The 21,966-nt window shown below is 39.6% G+C and overlaps 1 protein-coding gene and 1 pseudogene across 2 annotated transcripts in view; both read right to left on the minus strand.

Moving 5' to 3' along the window:
• PAPSS1 (3'-phosphoadenosine 5'-phosphosulfate synthase 1) overlaps positions 1-21,966 on the minus strand; it is a 98,673-nt gene that overhangs the window by 69,642 nt on the left and 7,065 nt on the right. Inside the window, exons 2-5 of one of the 2 annotated variants that reach the window (XM_072809917.1) lie at positions 21,209-21,319; positions 15,377-15,491; positions 9,341-9,576; positions 3,144-3,282 (exon numbers count right to left, since the gene is read on the minus strand). In XM_072809917.1, the coding sequence (XP_072666018.1) occupies positions 3,144-3,282; positions 9,341-9,576; positions 15,377-15,491; positions 21,209-21,319 (601 nt within the window). The remainder of the gene's footprint in view (positions 1-3,143; positions 3,283-9,340; positions 9,577-15,376; positions 15,492-21,208; positions 21,320-21,966) is intronic. The other variant, XM_072809918.1, reaches the window with a different exon arrangement.
• Positions 9,923-10,650, minus strand: LOC140623979 (cytochrome b-c1 complex subunit 7 pseudogene; annotated as a pseudogene).

Below are 21,966 nucleotides of genomic sequence, written 5' to 3' on the forward strand. Positions count from 1 at the left end.
TTAGAGAAAGCATGTGCCTGGTGTGAGGAAGGGCAGAGGGAGAGAGAGAAGGAGACAATCTTTTTTTTTCTTTTTTTTAAAGATTTTATTTATTCATTCATGAGAGACAGAGACAGAGAGACAGAGAGAGGCAGAAGACACAGGCAGAGGGAGAAGCAGGCTCCATGCAGGGAGCCCGAAGTGGGACTCAATCCCAGGACTCCAGAATCATGCCCTGGGCCAAAGGCAGGCGCCCAACTGCTGAGCCACCCAGAGATCGCCAAGAAAGAGACAATCTTAAACAGGCTCCATGTCCAATGCAGAGCCTGATGCAAGGCTTGATCTTACAACCCTGAGATCATGACCTGAGCCAAAATCAAGAGTTGGACATTTAACCAAGCCACTCAGGTGCCTCTAAAACACTAGTTTTTAAGCTCCAATTCTCAAATGGAGCTATACAATGGAATCACCAGGTCCCATCCCATGAGATTCTGATTTCACTGGTTTCAGATTTTTAAAAGTTCCCCCATGTAATGCTAATGCATAGCAAAGCTTGAAAACCACTGTTAGAAGACCTGGCTTATTATAGCATTTTAGCATTTAGCCCTGGAATTATCTTCCTAGCTAATTTATCCTATAAGTGATTATAATAAACATATACTTAAGAACAACATTAATGGGATGCCTGGTGGCTCAACAGTTAAGCATCTGCCTTTGGCTTGGGATGTGATCCTGGGGTTCCGGGATCAAGTCCCACATCGGGCTTCTGCATGGAGCCTGCTTCTCCTCCCTCTGCCTGTCTCTGCCTCTCTGTCTCTCTCATGAATAAATAAGTAAAATCTTAAAAAAAAAATGTATATTTAGGTAGATAATAACTATTACAGTAGTAATCATGAAAATAATCTAGCATTAGAATGGCTGACACAGGGGTGCATTTACAGTTTAGTAAATGTCACATAAAGGCCTATAAAAACCTGAGGTCTGCTGAATGTACGCAATCTCTTCTGCCCTCAAATGCTTACCACCATGCCTCTGAAACAGCATTGATAGGGAACTTTCAAGCCCCATTCTGACAATGAGTAAATGATTTTTTTTAAAACAAACAACTCTACAATCAGGAACTCTAACACCATGGCAAACACAAATAAATGTTTGTACACAGACACACACACACACATATATATTAACCTAAGGAACATTTTATCAACATCAACTCGGAGGAATTTTTAAAAAATATTTATCTATTTATTTGGTGGAGAAAGAGAGAATTCAAGCACACATGCACACAAGCAAGAGGAGGAGCAGAGGGAGAGGGAAAGAATCCCCTCATCCACTCCTGCTGAGGAGGGAGCCCACCATGAGGCTCAATGCCAGGACTCTGAGATCATGACCTGAGCCTAAACCAAGAGTCAGACAACCAATTGAGCCACTCATGTGCCCTTACTCAGAGGAATTTTAAAATGCTCAGGAAAATAACAGAGAAAACTAAGCTAATACAAACACACTCCTAAATACAAATACATAATGTAAATTATACATGATTCCAGGTATTCTGCATGTGTTCTTATTCATCTTGGCATCCCAGCACCTTGGAAAGAGAAGGCATTGATCAATGTATGTTGACATCCATTTCCACTACCTCTTCTAAACTATCCAACAAGTATGTGTGTGTCAGGTATCAGGCTTTGGGCCTCACACTGTGCCAAACTCTAATGATACTCATAAGTAGCTTACTCCAGAGCCAGAGACAAAATTACCTCCCTCATCAATCGATCCTTGCAAAAACAACAAAACCAACTACATTAAAATAAGATTTAGACTTCAGGATCCTATACACACCACTTTGCTTCTCTTTGCCAAATCTCTATTATGAAAAACTGAAGTGAAAACTGGTCATCAACAGACAGAGGGTGATACAGATGATACAGAGCTAAACTAGTTTCCCTCCCAATGTCATCAATTATTCAAGTCAGGCAACCTGTTGAGTCAAGAAAGTGCAGGCTTCATGGCTGAAACTGAGTCTCCATGCTGGCACAACTGGATGTCAGCCTGGCCTAAGTAACTAGACTTCACCATGGCAGGTAGAACTTGCCCCAACTGCTAACGTGTCCTCAGGTCCAAATATAGAGAAGCCCAAAATAATAAGCATTGTCCTTCGTGTTCCACCTTTTCCTACATAGGGCCAGAAGCTGAATGACAAAATCTTGAATTCTCAGAGCCCCCAGGAGCTTCTGTAATAGTCCCAGACATCATACTCCCTATTGGGAAGACATCAAAGTTACCTGTATAAATCATTGATCCCTACACAGTGCTGACCAAGTAACTGATCCTTAATTTTTTTTTTTTTTAATGCTGGCATGTCTTCTGTTAACAATAATAGAACAGAACTAATATCCAAGGATGTCTAAAATATGATTGGTATCAAAGACCACAGCAGACAGGTTCTGAATGATGTCTCTTGCACCCAAATGTTCTTCTCCACAGCTGAAACTCTAGGAGCAAACCATAAAACCTAAAAAGCAAGGTATCTCTATTTTGATGGAATCGGCAATATGTTAATTCAACCTAATTCAATAATTGTACAAAGAATGATTAAGGGACCATTCCAAACACCATGATATAAACAAGAACAAGACACTCTTTGTTCTCGATAATGTTTGTAATTCGGGCATTTTTCCCATTAGCTATGGAATTTTCTTCATTTTCATGGGAACAAAAAGCAGAAGTGACAGCAGCTAGCAATTGATACCCAGTGTAATGATAGGTACCTAATTACACCAAATAGGTTTCCAGCAGTCCCTAAGGACCCAACCTTCTAAAACTCTGTCTTGTGAGTAGGATTCCAATCTGATCAACAATCGCAACTTATACACAGTGCCAGGTAGCACTGGTAGACCTCAGAGACATAAGAGTATAGTAAGACCCATCCTCTCTTCTTAAGGAGTTCCAACTTGTTTGAATACACCTAATCTCTTAGTAAAAACCATCAGTCTCAGATATGGTAAGATTAAATATGCTGGCTGGCTGGTTCAGTCAGGAGAGCACAGAGCTCTTGATTTCAGCTTGAGTTCGATCCCCACATTGGGTGTAGAAATTACTTAAAAGTAAAATATTTTTTTAAAAAATGCAAGCAAAGAGAAATTAGGAAAAACAATAATATTTACCTTTAATTTCTCCAGCCCGTGCTTTTTTGTAGAGTCCTTTGACATCCCTCTGTTCACAAACATGCAGAGGAGCATCAACAAATACTTCAAAAAAAGGTAAACTTGCACCTTCATGAATTTGCCTTGCATTGTTGCGATCCTTGGAAAAAAGACATACAGAAACATCATAAAAAGTGCTCATATGAATCAAAGGCACTAGAAATATCAGGGATGAATAAAAGTACTTTTTCAGCTGAGTCAATGGAAAATAAATACACAAAACTTAACTTGACCCAGTCAGCTAAGCCTCAGACTTCAACTCAGGTCATGATCTCAGAGTCCTGGGATCTAGCCCAGTGTCATGCTCCATGCTCAGCAGGGAGTCTGCTTGAGGATTATTTCTCTCTCCTTCTGCTCCTCCCTCCTCTCATGCGAATGCACTTGCTGTCTCAAATAAAAAAAATCTAAAAATATATATGTATGTATCTATAAACTGAAAAAAAATAAATCCAGGAAATCATTACGTTAACATACCCATTCTTTATAACAATTTTAAAAGGTATACTATTCCAAAAATCCAAGATACTGGGGAATTCCAGGAGGGAAAACAATAGATATCCTACAAAAACGTTCACCTAAATTTTATGAGGAACCAAAGCCAAAGCCTAGCCAAAAAGCAGAGATGTCACCAAGCCTCTCTCTCATAACATGTTCAACTTCAGCCTTAGCTGGCTTGAAAGCAACTTCACTTCCCAAGAAGTTCATTCAGAACCCTGAGGATGGTTTATCCACTTGCCAAATACAAACTCCTGTGGCCACTTCTCATCTCGAGCATTCCCAAAACTTTACTTTTCTGCCCTGCCCCTAACCCCCCTACCACTCTCTCTCTGGTCATCACCTTCATCACTCCACCACATCCTCTGGTACGGTTTCCTATCTGAGTCAACCTCTTCTTTCTGGTCTTAGCTAAAACCAAGTACCCCCTTGAGATCCACTCATCTTTCCATTCCCAAGTATAAGCTCCACATTCATACTCTGTACACAAGCAGTGGCAGTGTCTCCAAAGCCAGCCCCTGCAACTCCCACCATTCTATCCTCACTTGGTTCATTTTAGCATTCACATTCCTTTTGGCCCCTCTGACAAACCATGCCTACTTCCACTGTCACTACTCTCATCTTTCCTATTTCAAAAAGAAAATCTCCAGGCACGAATGCTCTCCACCTCCTCTCTGCCACATAAATGTATCTATATGCCCAATAACCTTTGTCTCTCTCACTCCTGCCACTTCTCCCTTCCAATTCCAGAGTCCCTTCTCTCTAATGGACCGGCCTTGTTCAATCCATTAGCCCTACTCCATCTGAAATCTTCAGCCTCTGCCCTCTCTCTCTACCTGCTTTATCCCCTGCAACAAACTACAAGTCACTCATCCACAAAAAAACAAGTGAATTAACAAATCACCCAAAATCCCTTAATTGTGGGTACTCTTCAGCCTTCAAATCACAGGACTTTCTACTGCATCTCATACTATGAACCCAACGTATCCCGATGATGCTACTCCTTGGTCATTCCTAACGCAGGCTCCCCTGGGCTCTTCCTACTTTCACATCCCTTCAACACTGGTGTCACCCACACTTCTTTAGGAGTCCACTGAAGAAGTCCCACATTAAGTCCTTGAGCACTTTTCTTGGCAGCCTTCACAATGTCAACTATAATATATACACCAACGCTTAAGCCTGAGCCAAGCCCATTTTCCTGAAATTACACACTCGTTTCAAACTTCCTCCAAAATATGCCCACTTGGGAGATCCCACAGGTACCTCAAAATTAATATGTCCACAACTAAGTTCATTCCTTTTTCCCCAAGCTAGCATCCCATCCATACTGCCCAAATCAAGGATGATAACGCTATTTACCCAGAATCCCAAGAGTTATTCTGGTTCCTTCCCTTTGCCCCACACCCTCACTCTCTGTGCACTGTCACAAAGTCCTTTGGATTTTGCCTTTCAATATTATATCAACCCAGTTTGCATTTCTTCCCTACTCCCTAGTTCAACCTCATTCCTCCTCTGGTCAACTGCTATACCATTTTTTTTTTTAATTTTTAAATTTTATTTATTTATTTATGATAGTCACACACAGAGAGAGAGAGAGGCAGAGGCACAGGCAGAAGGAGAAGCAGGCTCCATGCACCGGGAGCCCGACATGGGATTCGATCCTGGGTCTCCAGGATCGCGCCCTGGGCCAAAGGCAGGCACCAAACCACTGCGCCACCCAGGGATCCCGCTATACCCTTTTAAAAGTTTGTTGGCTTCTAGCTTTGATCTACTCAAAGTCATACTCTAACACTGTCCCTGATGACAGAGGATGCAAATTCAACCACGTCACTAACATCTCAGAGATTCTCCACCACCATCTGGGTAAAATCCAAACTTCTTAAATGGAAAAAAAAAAAAAAAAAATCCAAACTTCTTGGTGTGAGGCATCAGGCCTTCTATACCTGGCCACACCATTCTCAGTCTTGCACTTGATGTTCTATTAATAATTAATACCTGCCTGGTTTACAAGGCTGTTTGGGCCTTATGCCTTAGCCATCCCTCCCCGTCAGAAAGCCTCCACTTCTCTCTTCTGCCTAAAGCAATGTGCTGGGCCCCTGGGGGGCCGGGCACGGGGGGGGGGGGGGGGGGGGGGGGGGGGGGCAGGGGAGGCGACTCTAAAGCAGCACGACTCTGTGAAGTCTTCCAGGAAGCTCAACCTGCATGCCCAGGCTGACGGAGGGCCCTCCTTCCTCTGGCTTCTCAGAGAACCCACTGTATACTTGTCATAGTTCTTATTCTGATATAGTGATATCTTTTCATTAGCTTTACAACCATAGCATGTAGCAGAATGATTAAGTTGTGACCTTAATGGATTCTGACTGTCCTTTTTATTTATTTATTCATGAGGAACACAGAGAGGAAGGCAGAGACATAGGCAGAGGGAGAAGCAGGCTCCATGCAGGGAGCCCAATGTGGGACTCAATCCCGGGTCTCCAGGATCACGCCCTGGGCTGAAGGGAGGTGCTCAACCGCTGAGCCACCCAGGCGTCCCCCAACTGTTCTTTTTAAATGAAGCTCAACTTCAACCAGGATTCAATTAACTAAGTTAATGATTCTGAAATCCATCTCAATTCTACACAGCTTTCTTGAGTTCAATGACCCACTTAGATAGCCACCAGGATTTCAAACCTAATCTACCTAAAATGAAAGAGTCATCTCCTCCCTGCCCATCCTGTATTTTCTACCTAAATCAGTCCATCTTCTATTCAGAAAGCACCATCCTTTATGTTCACCCCAAATTCAGCAATCAATCAGCCACCATATCCTACTGATGCTACAGGCTCAAGAGCCCTCAAATACACCCCATCTTTTCCATTCCCATTGTTGCTGCTTGAATTCAAAAGTCTCACTAGTCTCCTATCTCCAGACCACTCTTATTCCAGACTTTAAAGAGAACCTCACTAAAATGCAAACCCAGAGACAGCATTCCGTAATACAATCTCAAACTGTTAAGTCCTCTATGGGGCAAAGTTCTGAGCAACCAAGATTCATCATCAGACCTCTGCCAACTACTCTAACTTCATCTCCCCTCAAATTCATTCTACACGGCAGTTGTAACAAACTACCAACAGTTTCCCCAAAAGACCAAACTCCCTCACATTTCCATGCTGCTGCAAACTGTACTGTTTCCTCTGTTGAAACAGCTTTCTTCCTCTGGTCTCACTTGTATGCTCTGATTCATTCTCTAGGACTCATTTCAAGCAGCATCTCCTCTGTGATTCTTCCACAGCACCTTTCATATACATTTACCTAATCACCTGCTGCAACATATTGTAACTGTTCACATCTCTATTCCCACCAGACTAGCTAGGAACTATCGGGTTTATTTTTAGAACCAAGATGCCAAGTTCAGTGGTGACATAGAATATACATATCCCATATTTTTTTTTTACATATCCCATATTATGTGGTTTGATGCGAATATCACAGATTTTGACATGTCCTAAGCATAGTCCAAACCTCATTCTTCGTGCTTTTAGAGATGAGATCAACAAATTTTGCTCGATACTATGGAAATAAGGGGACCAAAAAGCAGATCAGCATATACTTTTAGAGACCCAGGTGACAGCTCTCCAAATCCCATGTTACTCTCTTCTCTTCCAAAGTTACACAAATTCCCAAAAAGTGCAAGAATATCAATTACTATATTACTATGAAAACTGTTCATATCCAAGGATTCAAGAACTCAAAACAACTATTATTCTCTTATACACTTCATTATCTAGTATACTTTAAACTGATATATTGACACTCTTCCCAGTATTTCAGGAAAATAAAAAGTAGGCCTCACAGGACCTTTTAGGACTCCTGCCATGGTTCAATTAAGTGAATCTTTATAATAACACTCCATGTGATACTTACCTATAACTCCTACAGCTCGTACTTTGATGCTGCTTTTAAAAAAGTCTAACAATCCAAATTCATATACAGTACTACAACCATGCTTTTATTTATCATATTCACTGAATACTTATCACACCAGGCACTGTGCTAAGAGCTCTGACTGCATGATTTTCCTCAGAGAAACCTTATGACGTAGGCATTATCTGAGCTTCTGAAGGTTAAGTCAACTGGCCAAGGTCATAACAGTAACTGGCAGGGTTGAGATTCCAACCCATTATTTCTGGTCCCAAAGCCCCTCACTTTAACCACCTACTAATTTACCTGTTCTTTCATATCTGAGTTATGCTGTGATTTAATAAACACTAAATATCTACTGTGTTCCAGGAGATGGACTTGGTTACAAAGATAAACAAGACAAAGTTTCAGCCTTTGAGGAACCAGTGGAGTTTAGAGGTAACAAAGCATGATGGGTGAGAGCATGGATTCCAGTGACACTGGGTACATATCTTTGCTCTACCATGTACAGTATAAGACCCTTAGTAATTTATACCTGTCTCCCCAACCTCTGCCTTTTTTAAAGACTTTTTTTATTTGTGAGATAGTGAGTGAATGGGAGTAGAAGCAGAGGGGGAGGGAGAGGAAAAGAATCTTTAGCAGACGTCACACTAAGTGCAGAGCCCCAAGTGGGGCTTGATCTCAGGACCTTGAAACCATGACCTAAGATGAAACCAAGAGTCAGACACTTAACAGACTGAGTCACCCAGGTGCTCCACCTCTGCCTTCTTCATTGGGTGATGAGAACTAAGTGAGTTAATTTATATACATAGTTGCTGTTCAATAAATGTTAGCTGCTATGATTTTTATTATTACTATTATTGCTGCTACTATTAGCACCACCAACCAATGAACTGGTATTCATAATAAAATAATGCATTAAGGTACAAAAATAAGGGCACCAAAGACAGATACCCCACAAAGACCAAGGGACAAAGGGAAGGTACTCAGGAGGAGATACCGAATAGCATGAATCTCAAAGCATGAATAGAAGTCAACAGACAAGGAGAAGAGTGCCTTCTGGGCAGAGACAAAAATCTCACAGTGAGAAATACAATGATTTTTTAAAAGAGAAATACAAAAAAGTGAAATGGTACTAAAATAAGAGGGAGGGTGTAATGAAAGAGGAGACTGAAGACCTGGGAGTAAAGAAGCCATGGTCAGGCATATGTGAAGAAACTTAAGACTTTCCCTGGTGTCTAACACATGTTGGGTGTTTACTGTATGTCTATTGAATAGTCAAGCCTGAAATAATTTGGCCACTGGCTTGAGGTCAACAAGTTCAGTTATACTTCTGGAGGGGGCGGGGGTCATAGCAGGTTTTATCAAAACTGAATTTACTTAGAAAGTCACAGCACAGAAATGTTGTAAGCTAATTATTTCAATTTGATTTAGCTTCGGGGAACCTGGGTGGCTCAGTCAGTTAAGTGTCTGCCTCTGGATCAGGTCATGATCCTAAAGGCTCAGGTCATGATCCTAAGGTCCTGGGATTGAGTCCAGCATCGGGCTTCCTGCTCTACTGGGAACCTGCTTCTCCCTCTCCCTCTGCTCCCCCTGCTTATGCTCTCTCTCTCCCTGTCAAATGAATAAACAAAATCTTAAAAAAAAAAAAAAAAAAAGGAAGAATTTAGTTTCAAAGCACATGTCAGTGTTTAAACTGTTCTGCCTGACAGCATATTCTCAGTCAATGATATGAGAACAGCAATAGTACCAAAGCCACATACCTGAGTATAAGGTGATATAAAACTTGTGATGCATACTAAGCCGGCATCTGCAAACAGCTTAGCAACTTCTGCAATACGTCGAACATTCTCTTCTCTGTCTTCAGGACTAAAGCCAAGATTTTTATTGAGACCTTGACGAATGTTGTCACCATCCAAAGTGTAGCATGGGATACCATGACAAACCAAGTACTCCTCTAAAGCCATGCTCACTGTGGTCTTTCCTGCTCCAGATAAGCCTAAAATTCAACAGTCCAAGCACATTTCAGATGCAACGTTAAATGGATAACTACTTAGTAATAAAGAATTTAAATCACAGCTGTAATGACATTCATTATTCATAGCAATTTCTCAATAATACTTACACCACATTTCTCTATAAGATTTACATCTTAGCTAGAAAAACATCTGTAGTTCAAATAAAATAAGCATTTGTGGTTTTGTGGTCTTTTTAAATCACAATAGACATTTATTTAAAGTAATACATTTGCAGCTCAAATAGTCCTCAATTGCACATTTCAGGTTTACCCAAACTCTTAAAAATATTTGAGGAGAGAGTTGCAACCATAGATTTCAACTCTATGATTACTTCTTTGTCCATTCCTTCTCTTCTTTGCTGAGTAATTTCTTTCAGATAGGCTTCAAGGTAGAAATTACACACCTTATGTTTTGTCCACCATTCTTTAGGCAAGATCTGCTTCCTCCTGATCAGATCCAGTGCTCTCTGAATGTTCAAACACCCTGTGGTTATAAAGGTTCTCAGGAAGCTTTATGGCCTCTTCACATCATCATTCTCATATACTGCATCAGCTCACATTAACTCCAGTTTATTGAACTGTGCAGCACTGGATACCACTTCTGAATACCCTCTAGCCACCGGCTTGATGCTATGAGAGCAGGTCTGTTTGCCATTCTGACCTGACTACAGCGTTGACTACTTAAGCATTTATATTTTTAATAATTCCTGTTTATGCCCTAAGGTATCCTAGAAATTACGGTTTCAGAGAGTATATATTCACTTTGTTCTTGTTACCACTATTCCAAAGCTACATGCCGAAGTAAAAAGAGTGACGTGCCCAAATTATTTTCTGTGAGGTAAGAAAAAGGACAAAAGTAAAACTAAATATTATAAAGTCATCTCTATATCCCAGGATCAACACATCCCATAGACTACCATGATAAAAGTATCTGGATGTGCAATTTATAATATAATTAACTTTGAAAGAATATCCTCATTTCAACTCACCTTCCTCTACCAATGATGTTTACTTCCTAAACAACAAGAAGGAAAAGGAAAGCATACATTTATGCACTAATACTTGCAACCTTGATGAGTATATAAGTACAGAATTCACAGCTAAGACAGTGATCAGGTAAGAGATAAAAAGTGAGGTCTCATGTAGATTCCCTTGAAAGAAGTCATGATAGCATAGAAGGCTAACTTAAAAAAAAAAAATGTTGTTAGGAGGATCAATAGTATTAGTTGCTTTATATATTAAAAACTTGTATTTGGGGTGCCTGGAAGGCACAGTAGGTTAAGTGAGAGACTCTTGGTGTCAGCTCAGATCTTGATCTCATGGTTGGGAGATCGAGCTCTATTGGGCTCTGCACCCAGTGTGGAGTCTGCTTGAGATTCTCTCTCCCTCTGCCCCTCCCTTTCGTGCTCTCTCTCTCAAGTAAATAAATCTAAAAACAAAACAAAACAAAAAACGTGCATTAATAACAGATGGTATTTTCCAAAGACGGCTGCAACAGATTTTCCCATCTGCAATCTCTGAAAATGTGACATCGCCATTGTCACATCAAGAGGTAGAGTCTAACTCCCTACCCAATCTGGGCTGTACTTAGGATTCACCTACTGCCAAAAGGATGTAGTGAAAATAACAATGTGTGACTTCCAAGGCAGGATCAGGAAAAGCTATTAGGCAGTTTCTCTTGGACCCTCCATTTGAGAGAAGCCTGCTCTTAAATATCCTGAGGCTACCATGCTAGCAGAATCAAGAGCAGGTGGTTCAGCCAACTAAGCTCCCAGCTGACAAGTAGCATCAAGTGAGTTAATGATCACTGACACCAGCCAGGTGAGCCTATAGACATCAGGGAAAACAACCCAGCTGAGCCCTCCTGAATTCCTCAAGCACAAAATGGTAAGTAGATTAAAAATTTGCTTTATTCCACTAGGTTTTGGGTAATTTGTTACACAGCAACAATAACTGAACAAAAACATGGAGGCAGAAGTTTCTGTTTTTTGTTGTTTTTAACCAGCAGCTGAGCATTAAGTATGAGGGGAAGAAAAACTCTGAAACCTGAACTCTTAGACTTTTTATACATGACAAACAGATAATAAAAATATCTATTTACGGATGCCTGGGTGGCTCAGCAGTTGAGCACCTCCCTTCGGCCCACAGCATGATCCTGGAGTCCTGGAATCAAGTCCCACATCAGGCTCCCTGCATGGAGCCTGCTTCTCTCTCTGGTATGTTTCTGCCTCTCCCATTTCTCTCTCTCTCTCTCTCTCTCTCTCTCTCTCTCTGTGTCTCTCATGAGTAAATAAATAAAATCTTTAAAAGGGAAAAAAAAGAGTACCTATTTATACATACATGTGTATATATATTGATTTTATGTATATATTAAATTTGAAACAAAGTAAGAAGAGAAATTGCTAAAAACCTAATTACTGACATAGGAAGCTTCATTGAGATGATTACAGTGAACAGAGACAAAAAAGGCAAACAAATTAAAGCAGGTAGAAAAGACTTAATTACTGGAGAGATAATATAAAACTTTGATAAGGAAAAGTAGCATACCTGAAGAAACCAAATGTACTAGAATAATTAGCCCCCTCCCCGCATTCATATACACCTGGAAGCTCAGAATGTGGCTTTAGTTGGAAACAGGGTCTTTGTGGATGTAATTAATTAAAATGAGGTCACACAGTACTAGCATGGGCACTAAATCCAGCGAATAGTGTCACTGTACCAGGCCCATGAGGATGAAAGCAGGGATTGGAGCTCTACATCTGCAAACCAAGGAGCACCAAAGATTGCCAACAACCTCCAAAAGCTAGGAGAGAGGCCAGGGCAGATTCTCCCAGAAGGAACTAACCCCAGAACCTTCATTTCAGACTCCCAGCCTCCAGAACTGTAAGAGAATTAATTCCTACTGTTTAGCCACCCTGTTGCTTGAAATAATCTATTTCAACGGCCTTGGGAAACTAGTATACCAACCAATATAAAAATACAAAACAAACAAACAAAGAAAAAATATATATATAAAACAAAGTTTATCTGAAATAAAATCTGAGAAAAAGCAAACTACACTCCAGAGAAATGGCAAACCACTCAATAGCTTGATGGATCCTGGTTAAGCCACTGAATTGCAAGAAAAAAAATCTTAACGTTCATTTCCAACAATGAAATGATTTTTTTTTTTTTGTCAAAAAAAAAAAATCAACATAGGCTATAGAAGACTGAAAAACATAATTAACAAGCTTGATCTAATGAACATATATGGAACATTGCACACTAAGGGAATAGATATTCTTTTCAAATATATATTTATAGGGCAGCCCGGGTGGCTCAGCGGTTTAGCGCCACCTTTGGCCCAGGGCATGATCCTGGAGTTCTGGGATCAAGTCCCATGTCAGGCTCCCTGCACGGAGCCTGCTTCTCCCTCTGCCTGTGCCTCTGCCTCTCTTTATGTGTGTGTGTCACTCATAAATAAATAAAAATATTTTAAAAAGAATATATATATATATATTTATAAAGACTGAATATATACTATATCATAAAGCAATCACCAAAATATTTATAAGCATCACTAGTGGTAAGATCAATGGAATATACTATGTTTAAGAAAAGGATTACTCAATATGCTAAACATCAATTTCCCCCAAAATTGACCTTTTCATAAAATGTAATCCCAAACTAAATCCCTACTAGGTTTTGGAGGAACTGGTTAAACCAATTATAAACTTTATACCTTAATGTGGAGGAGCCAAAGAAAAAAAAGTCAAGATGTTACTGATGAAAGAATAAGATGACTTACTTCACGGTATTTCAAGGCTTAGAAATACACAACAGTAAAGACAATGTGGTAATAAGAGAGTATTAGAACAGAAGAATAGATCAGAGAGCCCAGAAATAAATCCACGCATAAGTAGAAAAGTGACATATAACAGCTGACTTTGCATAAAAAAAACAGGATGCCCTCATCAATATATGCTCTTGAGAAAAAGGATTATCCACATGGAAAAAAAAAAATAGATTCCTCCCTCAAATACACACAAAAATCAACTGCAGGTAGATAAAGGGACTAGATGAGAAAGGTAAAACTTCTAAAATATAGGAAAAGAAACAATTTTTCAGGGATCAAGAAAAAAAGGAATGCTCCTAAAAAGAAAAAAAAAATCAAATTTCTTCACATCATTTAATACCAGAAGACAGTGGAATTAATGTTTTAAGACAATGGAATAATGTTTTAAGAATTCCAAGACAAAAAAAAGTATGAACTAAATATAAATTTTACCCAACCAAATCACTATAAAAAATGGGCAGACATTCTCAAACATAAAAACCCAGGGAATTCAAAATCCAGTGAACACTATCTTACAAAAACAACAATGAAATATAAACACTTAAATCTAAACCTAGACTAAGAGCTCATGAGTGGACATGCCATAAAAAAATTAAAAAATAAAAAATTAAAAATTAAAAAAAATTTTTAAAAAACTGATGGTAAGTTGATTGATATGGAATCAATTTACTTACAGAACTTAAACAAGCAATTATGAAAACTTAATGTGTTACGAACCTGGACAATGGAAAATTAACAATTTAACAACAATCTAGACAAGAATGAGTAGACTATGATGATGATGTCTTCCTTCACATAGAAACAAACAGACTTATCTATAATTGGAGCATGTAATTTAAAAAATATTTATAAATAAATAAAATCTTTTTAAAAAAAATACTCACAAAAAATAAGAATGCCACTTTTTACCAATCAGCAAAAATTTTAAGGATTGGTAATATCCATGTTGATGAGGATACTACAAAATGGAACCTCTCCCACACTGTTGATAGGAAAGTAAATAGGTATAAAATTTTGGTAGTTAATTTGACAAGATACATCAAAATTTTATTTTATTTTTTAAACTTTATTTATTCATGAGAGACACACAGAGAGAGAGAGAGGCAGAGACACAGGCAGAAGGAGAAGCAGGTTCCAAGCAGGGAGTCCAGATCCGGGACTCCAGGATCATGCTCTGGGCTGAAGGCAGGCACTTAACCGCTGAGCCACCCAGGGATCCCCTACATCAAAATTTTAAATATGAATCATAGAAGTAAAAGAATCCATCATTCTTAAAACCACTTCCAAAGTCTGGATTAACTGACCCTCTCTCCAGCCTACTATGACTGAGCCCAAAAGGAGACTCTGGGAAAACCAATGCAAGAACCAATCAGAGGCCAAAGCAAAAGAAATGGATGTGAAATTCTTTATCACTCATTTTTTCTCTTCATATGGTTTACATTATTAGCTTCTTGAAGAAGAATCCAGGTCTTGTTTGCATGTAAAAGTAACTTTGTGTGTGTTTTTTAAAAGGTTTTATTTATTCATTTTAGAGAGAAAACACACACACATGAATGAGGGGAGGAGCAGAGGGGAAGGAAGAGGGAGAGAATCTCCAGCGGACTCCATGCTGAGCAGGGAGCTCTATGCAGGGCTCAATCTCACAACACTGATCAGGACCTGCGCCGAGACCAAGAGTTGGACACTTAACCGACTGAACCACCCAGGTGCCCCTAGAAAGTAGTTTTAAGATGCATTCTGGTTTTCTCCTTTATTTCAACAGCAATTCTGTAAAGACTAAAAGGAATTACAAAAAAGGAAATATCATTAAGCAATGTTGTTAGTTACATATAGTGATGTTTCAGATACAAGAACAGCTCAAAATTTAAATAAATATGCTTCATCCTGGTTCAAGGCTGTGTATAAACACGGCTTTTGAAATTAACTGGTTTATCTCCTTGACCTTACCTGTTAGCCAAACTGTACAACCACGAAAACCACCTCTGGTTCCAACGACCTGACCTCTCTTGTTCCTGCTGACATGATGAGCTTGATAGGTGACATTAGTTGCTCTCTGCATCCCCTGGAAAAGAGAAACAAAAATTCGGATTCACCTGAGTCTTTAAAAAGTAAATACATATTCCTTACTGTCAACTATTCTATATAACATGCCAAAAGCAAACAAAAAGATTAAAACTAATAGCTTTCTTTCCTTTATAGTACCTATCATGACCTCTGGTACTTTACATATGCCAATTAATTTAACCCTTAGAGCCACTCATGAACACAAGGACTCTTACTACCATGGTTTTACAAATGAAGATGTTAAACCTGAGAAAAGTTAAACAACTTGCCCAAGTTCCCATAACAAGGGAGTGATGGACTCCACAGCCCAGTCCTGCATTCAATCATTCACTCAACCAGTATTTACTGAGGCCCTACTAGTATACCAAGTGAACTAAACAGGATCCCCTACCCTCACTGAACTTATATTCCACTGACGGAGACAAAGAAATAAAACTCAACTGTAATATCAGAGAGTGACAAGTGCATTCTTGAAAACATACAGGGTAAGACTGAGAAAAGGGATCAAGGATAACTGCCTCTTTAGGACAATCAAGAAAAACCTCTGAGAAGGTGGCATCTGGGCAGACTCCTGAATGAAGTGTGGAAGGAATATCTGTAGGCATCATAAAATACATGATGGAAAAAAGTGGACTGCATTGCTTATTCATGGTTATTCCACACACACACACAAAAAAAAAAGTGGAATGCAATTTTTCTTCCAAATTCTCTTCTTAAACAAAAATAGCATAAATTTACACAGGTCTCAAAGAATCTGAATGGACATTTCTCCAAAGGAAAACTACAAATGACAAAATAAGCAGATTAAAAGATGTCCAGGGATGCCTGGGTGGCTCAGTCAGTTGAGCATCTGACTTTCGATTTCAGCTCAGGTCAGGATCTCAGGGTATGAGACTGGAGCCGCACGTTGGGCTCCACACTGGGTGTGGGGTCTGCCTGGGATGCTCTCCCCCACTCCCTCTGCACCCCTGTCCCTCTCTCTCCCTCTCAAAAAAAAAAAAAAAATTCAGTATCATTAGCCATCAGAAAAAGGCATATCAAATCAAAACCACAAGGAGGTTATCTCTACAACCCATTCGGATGGCTATAATCAAAAAGTGACAAGTGCTAGTGAGAATACTGAGAATTTAGAATCCTCACATTGGCTGGTGAAAATGTAAAATAATAATACAGCCACTTTGGAAAACAGCACTTCTGCAAAATATTAAATATACAGTCATCATATGATCAAATAATTAAAAGTCCTAGATATATACTCAAGACATGAAAACATGTCCATGCAAAACATAATAACCAAGTTCACAGCAGCATTAAAGTCCAAAACGTAGAAATAACTCAATTGTCCATCAATTGATAATTAGATAAAATATTTTTAAATTTATAAATCTATCCAAATCTGGTAATAAAAAGGAATGAAGTACTCAAACATGTTAAAACTTAGATGAACCTCAAAAACATTAAGTGAAGGAAGCCAGTCATAGAGACCATATACAGTGTTAATTCCATTTATTTGAACAGTCCAAAACAGGAAAATCTACAGAGACAGAAATCAGATTAGTGTTTGCCTGAGGCTGGGAGGTTGGGGGAATGGGGAGTAGCCGCTAATGGGTAGAGGAATCTTTTTGGGGACGATAAAAATGCTCTAAAATTGTGACGACAGCTGTACAACTCTGTAAATATACTAAAAACCTTTTAACCATATGCTTTAAGCAGATAACTTGAATGGTATGCAAATTTTATCTCAAAAAAGCTATTTTATACAAAACAAAAAAATGAATTACAGAGTCTCTATTTTCTCTTCCTAGGAAACAAAACATAATTTAGGTCCTTTTTTTTTTTTTTCTTTTTTAATTTATGGGGGGGTGGGTAGGGGCAGAGGAAGAGAGAATCTCAAGCAGACTGCACTGAGTGCTGAGTCCCACATGGGGCTCAATTCCACAATCCTGAGATCAAGACCTGAGCTGAAATCAAGAGTCAGACCCCTAGCCAACTGAGCCAACCAGGTGCCTCTAATTTAAGTTTTAACAGCATGTCTTTATAAAATAGGTATGTGACAGCATTTTTTTTGATAAGGCGTTTGTATTTGATACCGCTTACAGCTCTTTTCAAGACAATTTTATTCAACATTCATTCAAAACTATTTACTGAAGGCATACTACACGCTTGACATTCTTCTAGGTGCTAATGAAACAAGAGTGAACAGTACCAACAAAAATCACTGTCCTCATGGGACTACTCTAGTCCACACTCCTAGAGCCATGGCTCTCAAGGGGTGGCCCCTGAGGAAGCAACTTCGGCATCTCCTGGGAACTGCTAGAAATGCAAATGATCAGGTCCTGCCTCCAGGCCAACTGAATGGGAAATTCTGGGGCAGGGCCCCACAATCTGTATTTTAAATCCCTCCAACTGATAATGATGCAAGCTGGAGATTGAAAGCATGGGCTTATGGTAGAGATGGGGGAGAATAAATAATTATATAATTTAGGCAGGAATAAGTATCAAAAAGAAAAAAGTAAATAAAGCAAAATTGTGAAGAAATATCAGAGAAGTGATGTTCAGACAGGGTGGCCAGGCAAGGCTTCACCAAAAAGGGGACACTGTGATGAGTTCTGGGGAGAGCACCTCCAAACAGAGCACAGCGAGCACAAGGAAAACTGAAAAAGTGACTACGGAAATCTAGAATAGTTGCTGGGCAGTCCAACTCATGTGAAACCAACAATCAAATCCAAAGCAAAACTAGTCACCAGGATCATGTTTTCTACAGCCACATCAGGGACACACAATGGAGCATGAAACAACTGGGATGGATCCAACCAGGGCTGTGATTTGGCCCAGAGGTCTTTTTTTTTTTTTTTTTTTTTAAGATTTTATTTACTTATGTGAGACAGAGACATAGGTAGAGGGAGAAGCAGGCTCCCTCTGGGAAGCTTGATGAGGAACTGGATCCCAGGACCCAGGGATCATGAACTGAGCCAAAGGCAGACAGACGTTCAACCGCTGAGCCAGCCAGGCACCCCTGGCCCAAGTGGTCTGCAAAATGGGGAACAAAGAGCCTTGCAGGTATAGAAGCATGAACTTTGTTTTGGGGTTTTGTTTTGTTTTAGAAATATGAACTTTGGAAAAAAAAAAATATGAACTTTGTAAAGGAATGTATTTGTATCCAGATCTTCAGCTTCTGGATGGTATTCCTTTCTAAAAAAGGGTCTGCCTGAGGTGTCAGATCTCTTTTCCCACCTCCCTCTCCATGATCCTCCTAATGTACATGACAAAGTATCTCTGCCCTTCTGAGTTCTACTATCACTCACTGCAGAAAATCCTCTGGGGCAAAGTGACAATCTGACAATTCTTTTAATAGGCAACACCACACAAGCTGCACCCCTCCCCTACTAATCATCTCATTAACAACTGCATTTCCAGTGAAATTATGCTCTCCGTGTTCAATAAACACGAAAAATTATAATATGGGTCTCCCGACCTATTTCTTTTCAATGAACTAATAATGAAGCAAACATTACTTTACAGCTCTACATTTCTGAGATCTTCAACAAAAACAAAGTTCCACACACAGATATCCTCATCTCTTGGGAATCAGGGACACCTCTTCCCAGAGGTCACTAATGTCAACTCAACTCCCAGCTGCTGGGGAGGGGAGAAGGGAGCAGAGTCTGAAAGAAGGAGGGTTGAGGGAGTGGTTTGGAAGAGACTGCTATGAAAGTTGGCTGCCTACACTTGCAGAACCTGTTTGGCTCAGGTCATTTTGCTTTGGGATTTATTCTAAGTTATTTCGCTTTGGGGCAAGAAGAAACATGTATCTAATGAATTTTAATTTATTCTGGCCCTGTACAGTATCTCCTGATTTTCTTTTTAAACTGAGTAGAATGTACAAAATTATCTGAGAAGCTATCAACGGCTGAGGACGTGGTTTGGAGAAAATAAAAGATAAGCAGAGGTCATCTGTTTTAATCGTTAGAAAAGAATGCTACCTGGGGGGTTCCATGCATCCTACCCTTAAGAAAATTCTGGCAGCAGATATGGCAGGCAACCTAAGGAGGCTTATCGTTTACATATTTTCGATATTTTTCATATTAAAAAACAATCTTAAAAAAAAGGATTTGCCACAATCCCCCCACCTCCCAGTTCTCAGAGTAAATCAAAGAGCATTTTTTAGTACTGGAATGGCAATGTAGTGGGATTATGCCTACATTTTCTGAGAATCTAAAGGCCACTTCCACAGGCAATCTTCTTTCAGTTCTCCTTCCTTTCTGTTCCACCCACGCCAGCAAAATCCTTCCTATAATTCCACCCAAAAGAAAGGTCATTAGTGACTCACTAAGGGCCAAGTGTGAGTTATTTCCTTCGGACTCTACATTCCTACTCTCAGTCCTCAATGCCCTAGCTTCTCTCCACAGAAAGGAGAAATCAGGTTTACTGTTTCTTTCCTAAGAAAAAACCTGGGTGACTTAAAGAAATATTTATGTGGCTTGGTATGTACGCCAAGGCAGTCCCTGTAGTATTTGCTGCCTATAAGATTTGTTACTTAGGGACCGTATTTACACTTCCAGGTGTCTGTGTATGTGTTTTGACTTCCTTGGGAGGGCAGATCAAGCCCATGGGTCACAGTTCTTTCTATTTTCCTCAGTGCCCAACCTCTTTTCTTGTGCCTAGTCAGTGATCAGTAAAAGTTAAATAGAAGGCATTTATTTTAAAGTCATTTGTTTTCTCTGCATAACTTGCAAATGAAGTGATCACTGCCATTCAGAAATCTTAAGTCCAGCAGAAGTGGAAAAATTCATTTCAAGAGAATTTACTCATTTTCTACCTTTGGGGTTAACCAACTATCAGTCCTGTTACTAGGCTAACATGAAGCCTCTGATATTTGATATTTGTGGTGCACGTTTCCTACATTCTACAACTTCTGTCATAACACACCAACTGGCCCTGTGTGCCTTTTTTGACCTACCTTAATTTCCTCATGGCGGTTTCATTATTTTATCTACTTCCCTACTGGACAAATTAACTTCTTCTATGATGTCATTTAGAAAAAAATTCTATGCCTTGTGAGTTTATTATGATTTAATGAACAACTCTGACTTTTTAAGTGAAATTTGTAAGAATACAGAGCATGTACCAAATATCAAGCGTAATTCTGGACTTAACATCCATCACCCACACCATCACATGAACTGACTGCTAAATAGTGTCTTTCTTTCAAGGAGAATCTCTGAAATTATAAGAGGCATGTTTCTTTTATGTCTCAAGACATATTATGGAGAGATGGTAGGGTATCATGTGAATAAATTGAAGAGATGGTCAAGTACATACGATGAGAAGAAGCCTTTTACTTCACAGGGTTACTGATAACTTAGTTCAGGTACTGATAATTGAAGTTAGTTTTTTAAACACTAACAAGCCAAAGACAGCAAAAGTGAAGATCATACATTCCTGGAGGCTGAGAAAACTTGGAAATGCTCTACTTAAAACCCTGCTACTGCAAAACACATTGCACAGCAACACTGGAATGATGTTTCTTGACAGGAAGTAAATCTCAGGCTCTATCCCAACCTCCTGAATCAAAACTAAGTTACCAGCAGGCTTATTTGATTGCCATCAACTATCATGCATGTGCTCTGTGTATACATGACAGCTTTCCAATGAGTCTGTTTTAAAGATCAAGTAATATTTAATTATTTAATGGAGATTTTAAAATATCCATACCTTTAATGGAAGGGCCCCTGGATGACCTCCAGGTGGAAAGCCCAGCTCTAAGAGATTCCTAGAAGTCAGAAACGAATCTAAGACTATTTGATGATTGATCCCTTCGAGATACTGGGGATAAAATAAAACAAAAACATTTCAGAGAAGGAGACAAACTATAAACAGATAAAGAAATCATTACACCATGTCAGACCCTGCACCTCCCACCAGGGTGACAGTGGGGCACTCCCTACACATATGAAGGAGTTCAGAAGCTGGGCAAAGACTAGTATCTACCGCAGAAGTTGAAATTAACTACTAAAATCATACGAGAGTATACACAAAAGCATGTACACAAATGTTCACAGCAACACTACGCATAACAGCCAAAGAACAGAAACAACTCAAACGTCTATCAACTGATGGATAAACACAATGTGATCTATATCCATAAAATGGACTATTATCCAACTATCTAAAGGAATGAAGTCTGATAACATGCTACAACATGGAGGAACCTTGAAAACATTATGCTAGGGGTGCCTGGGTGGCTCAGTCAGTTAAGCATCTGCCTTTGGCTCAGGCCATGATCCTGTAGTACTGGGAGACTGGGATGGAGTCCCACATCTGGGTCCCTGCTCAGAAAGGAGTCTCCTTCTCCCTCTGCCCCTCCCCTACTCATGCACGCTCTCTCCCACACTCTCACATGTGCTCTCTCATAATTTTTTTTTTTAAAAAGAAAACATTATGCTAGGCTAAAGAAGCTAGATGCATATGTT

This window comes from Canis lupus, chromosome 33 (assembly GCF_048164855.1).
Source record: "Canis lupus baileyi chromosome 33, mCanLup2.hap1, whole genome shotgun sequence".
Classification (NCBI taxonomy): domain Eukaryota; kingdom Metazoa; phylum Chordata; class Mammalia; order Carnivora; family Canidae; genus Canis; species Canis lupus.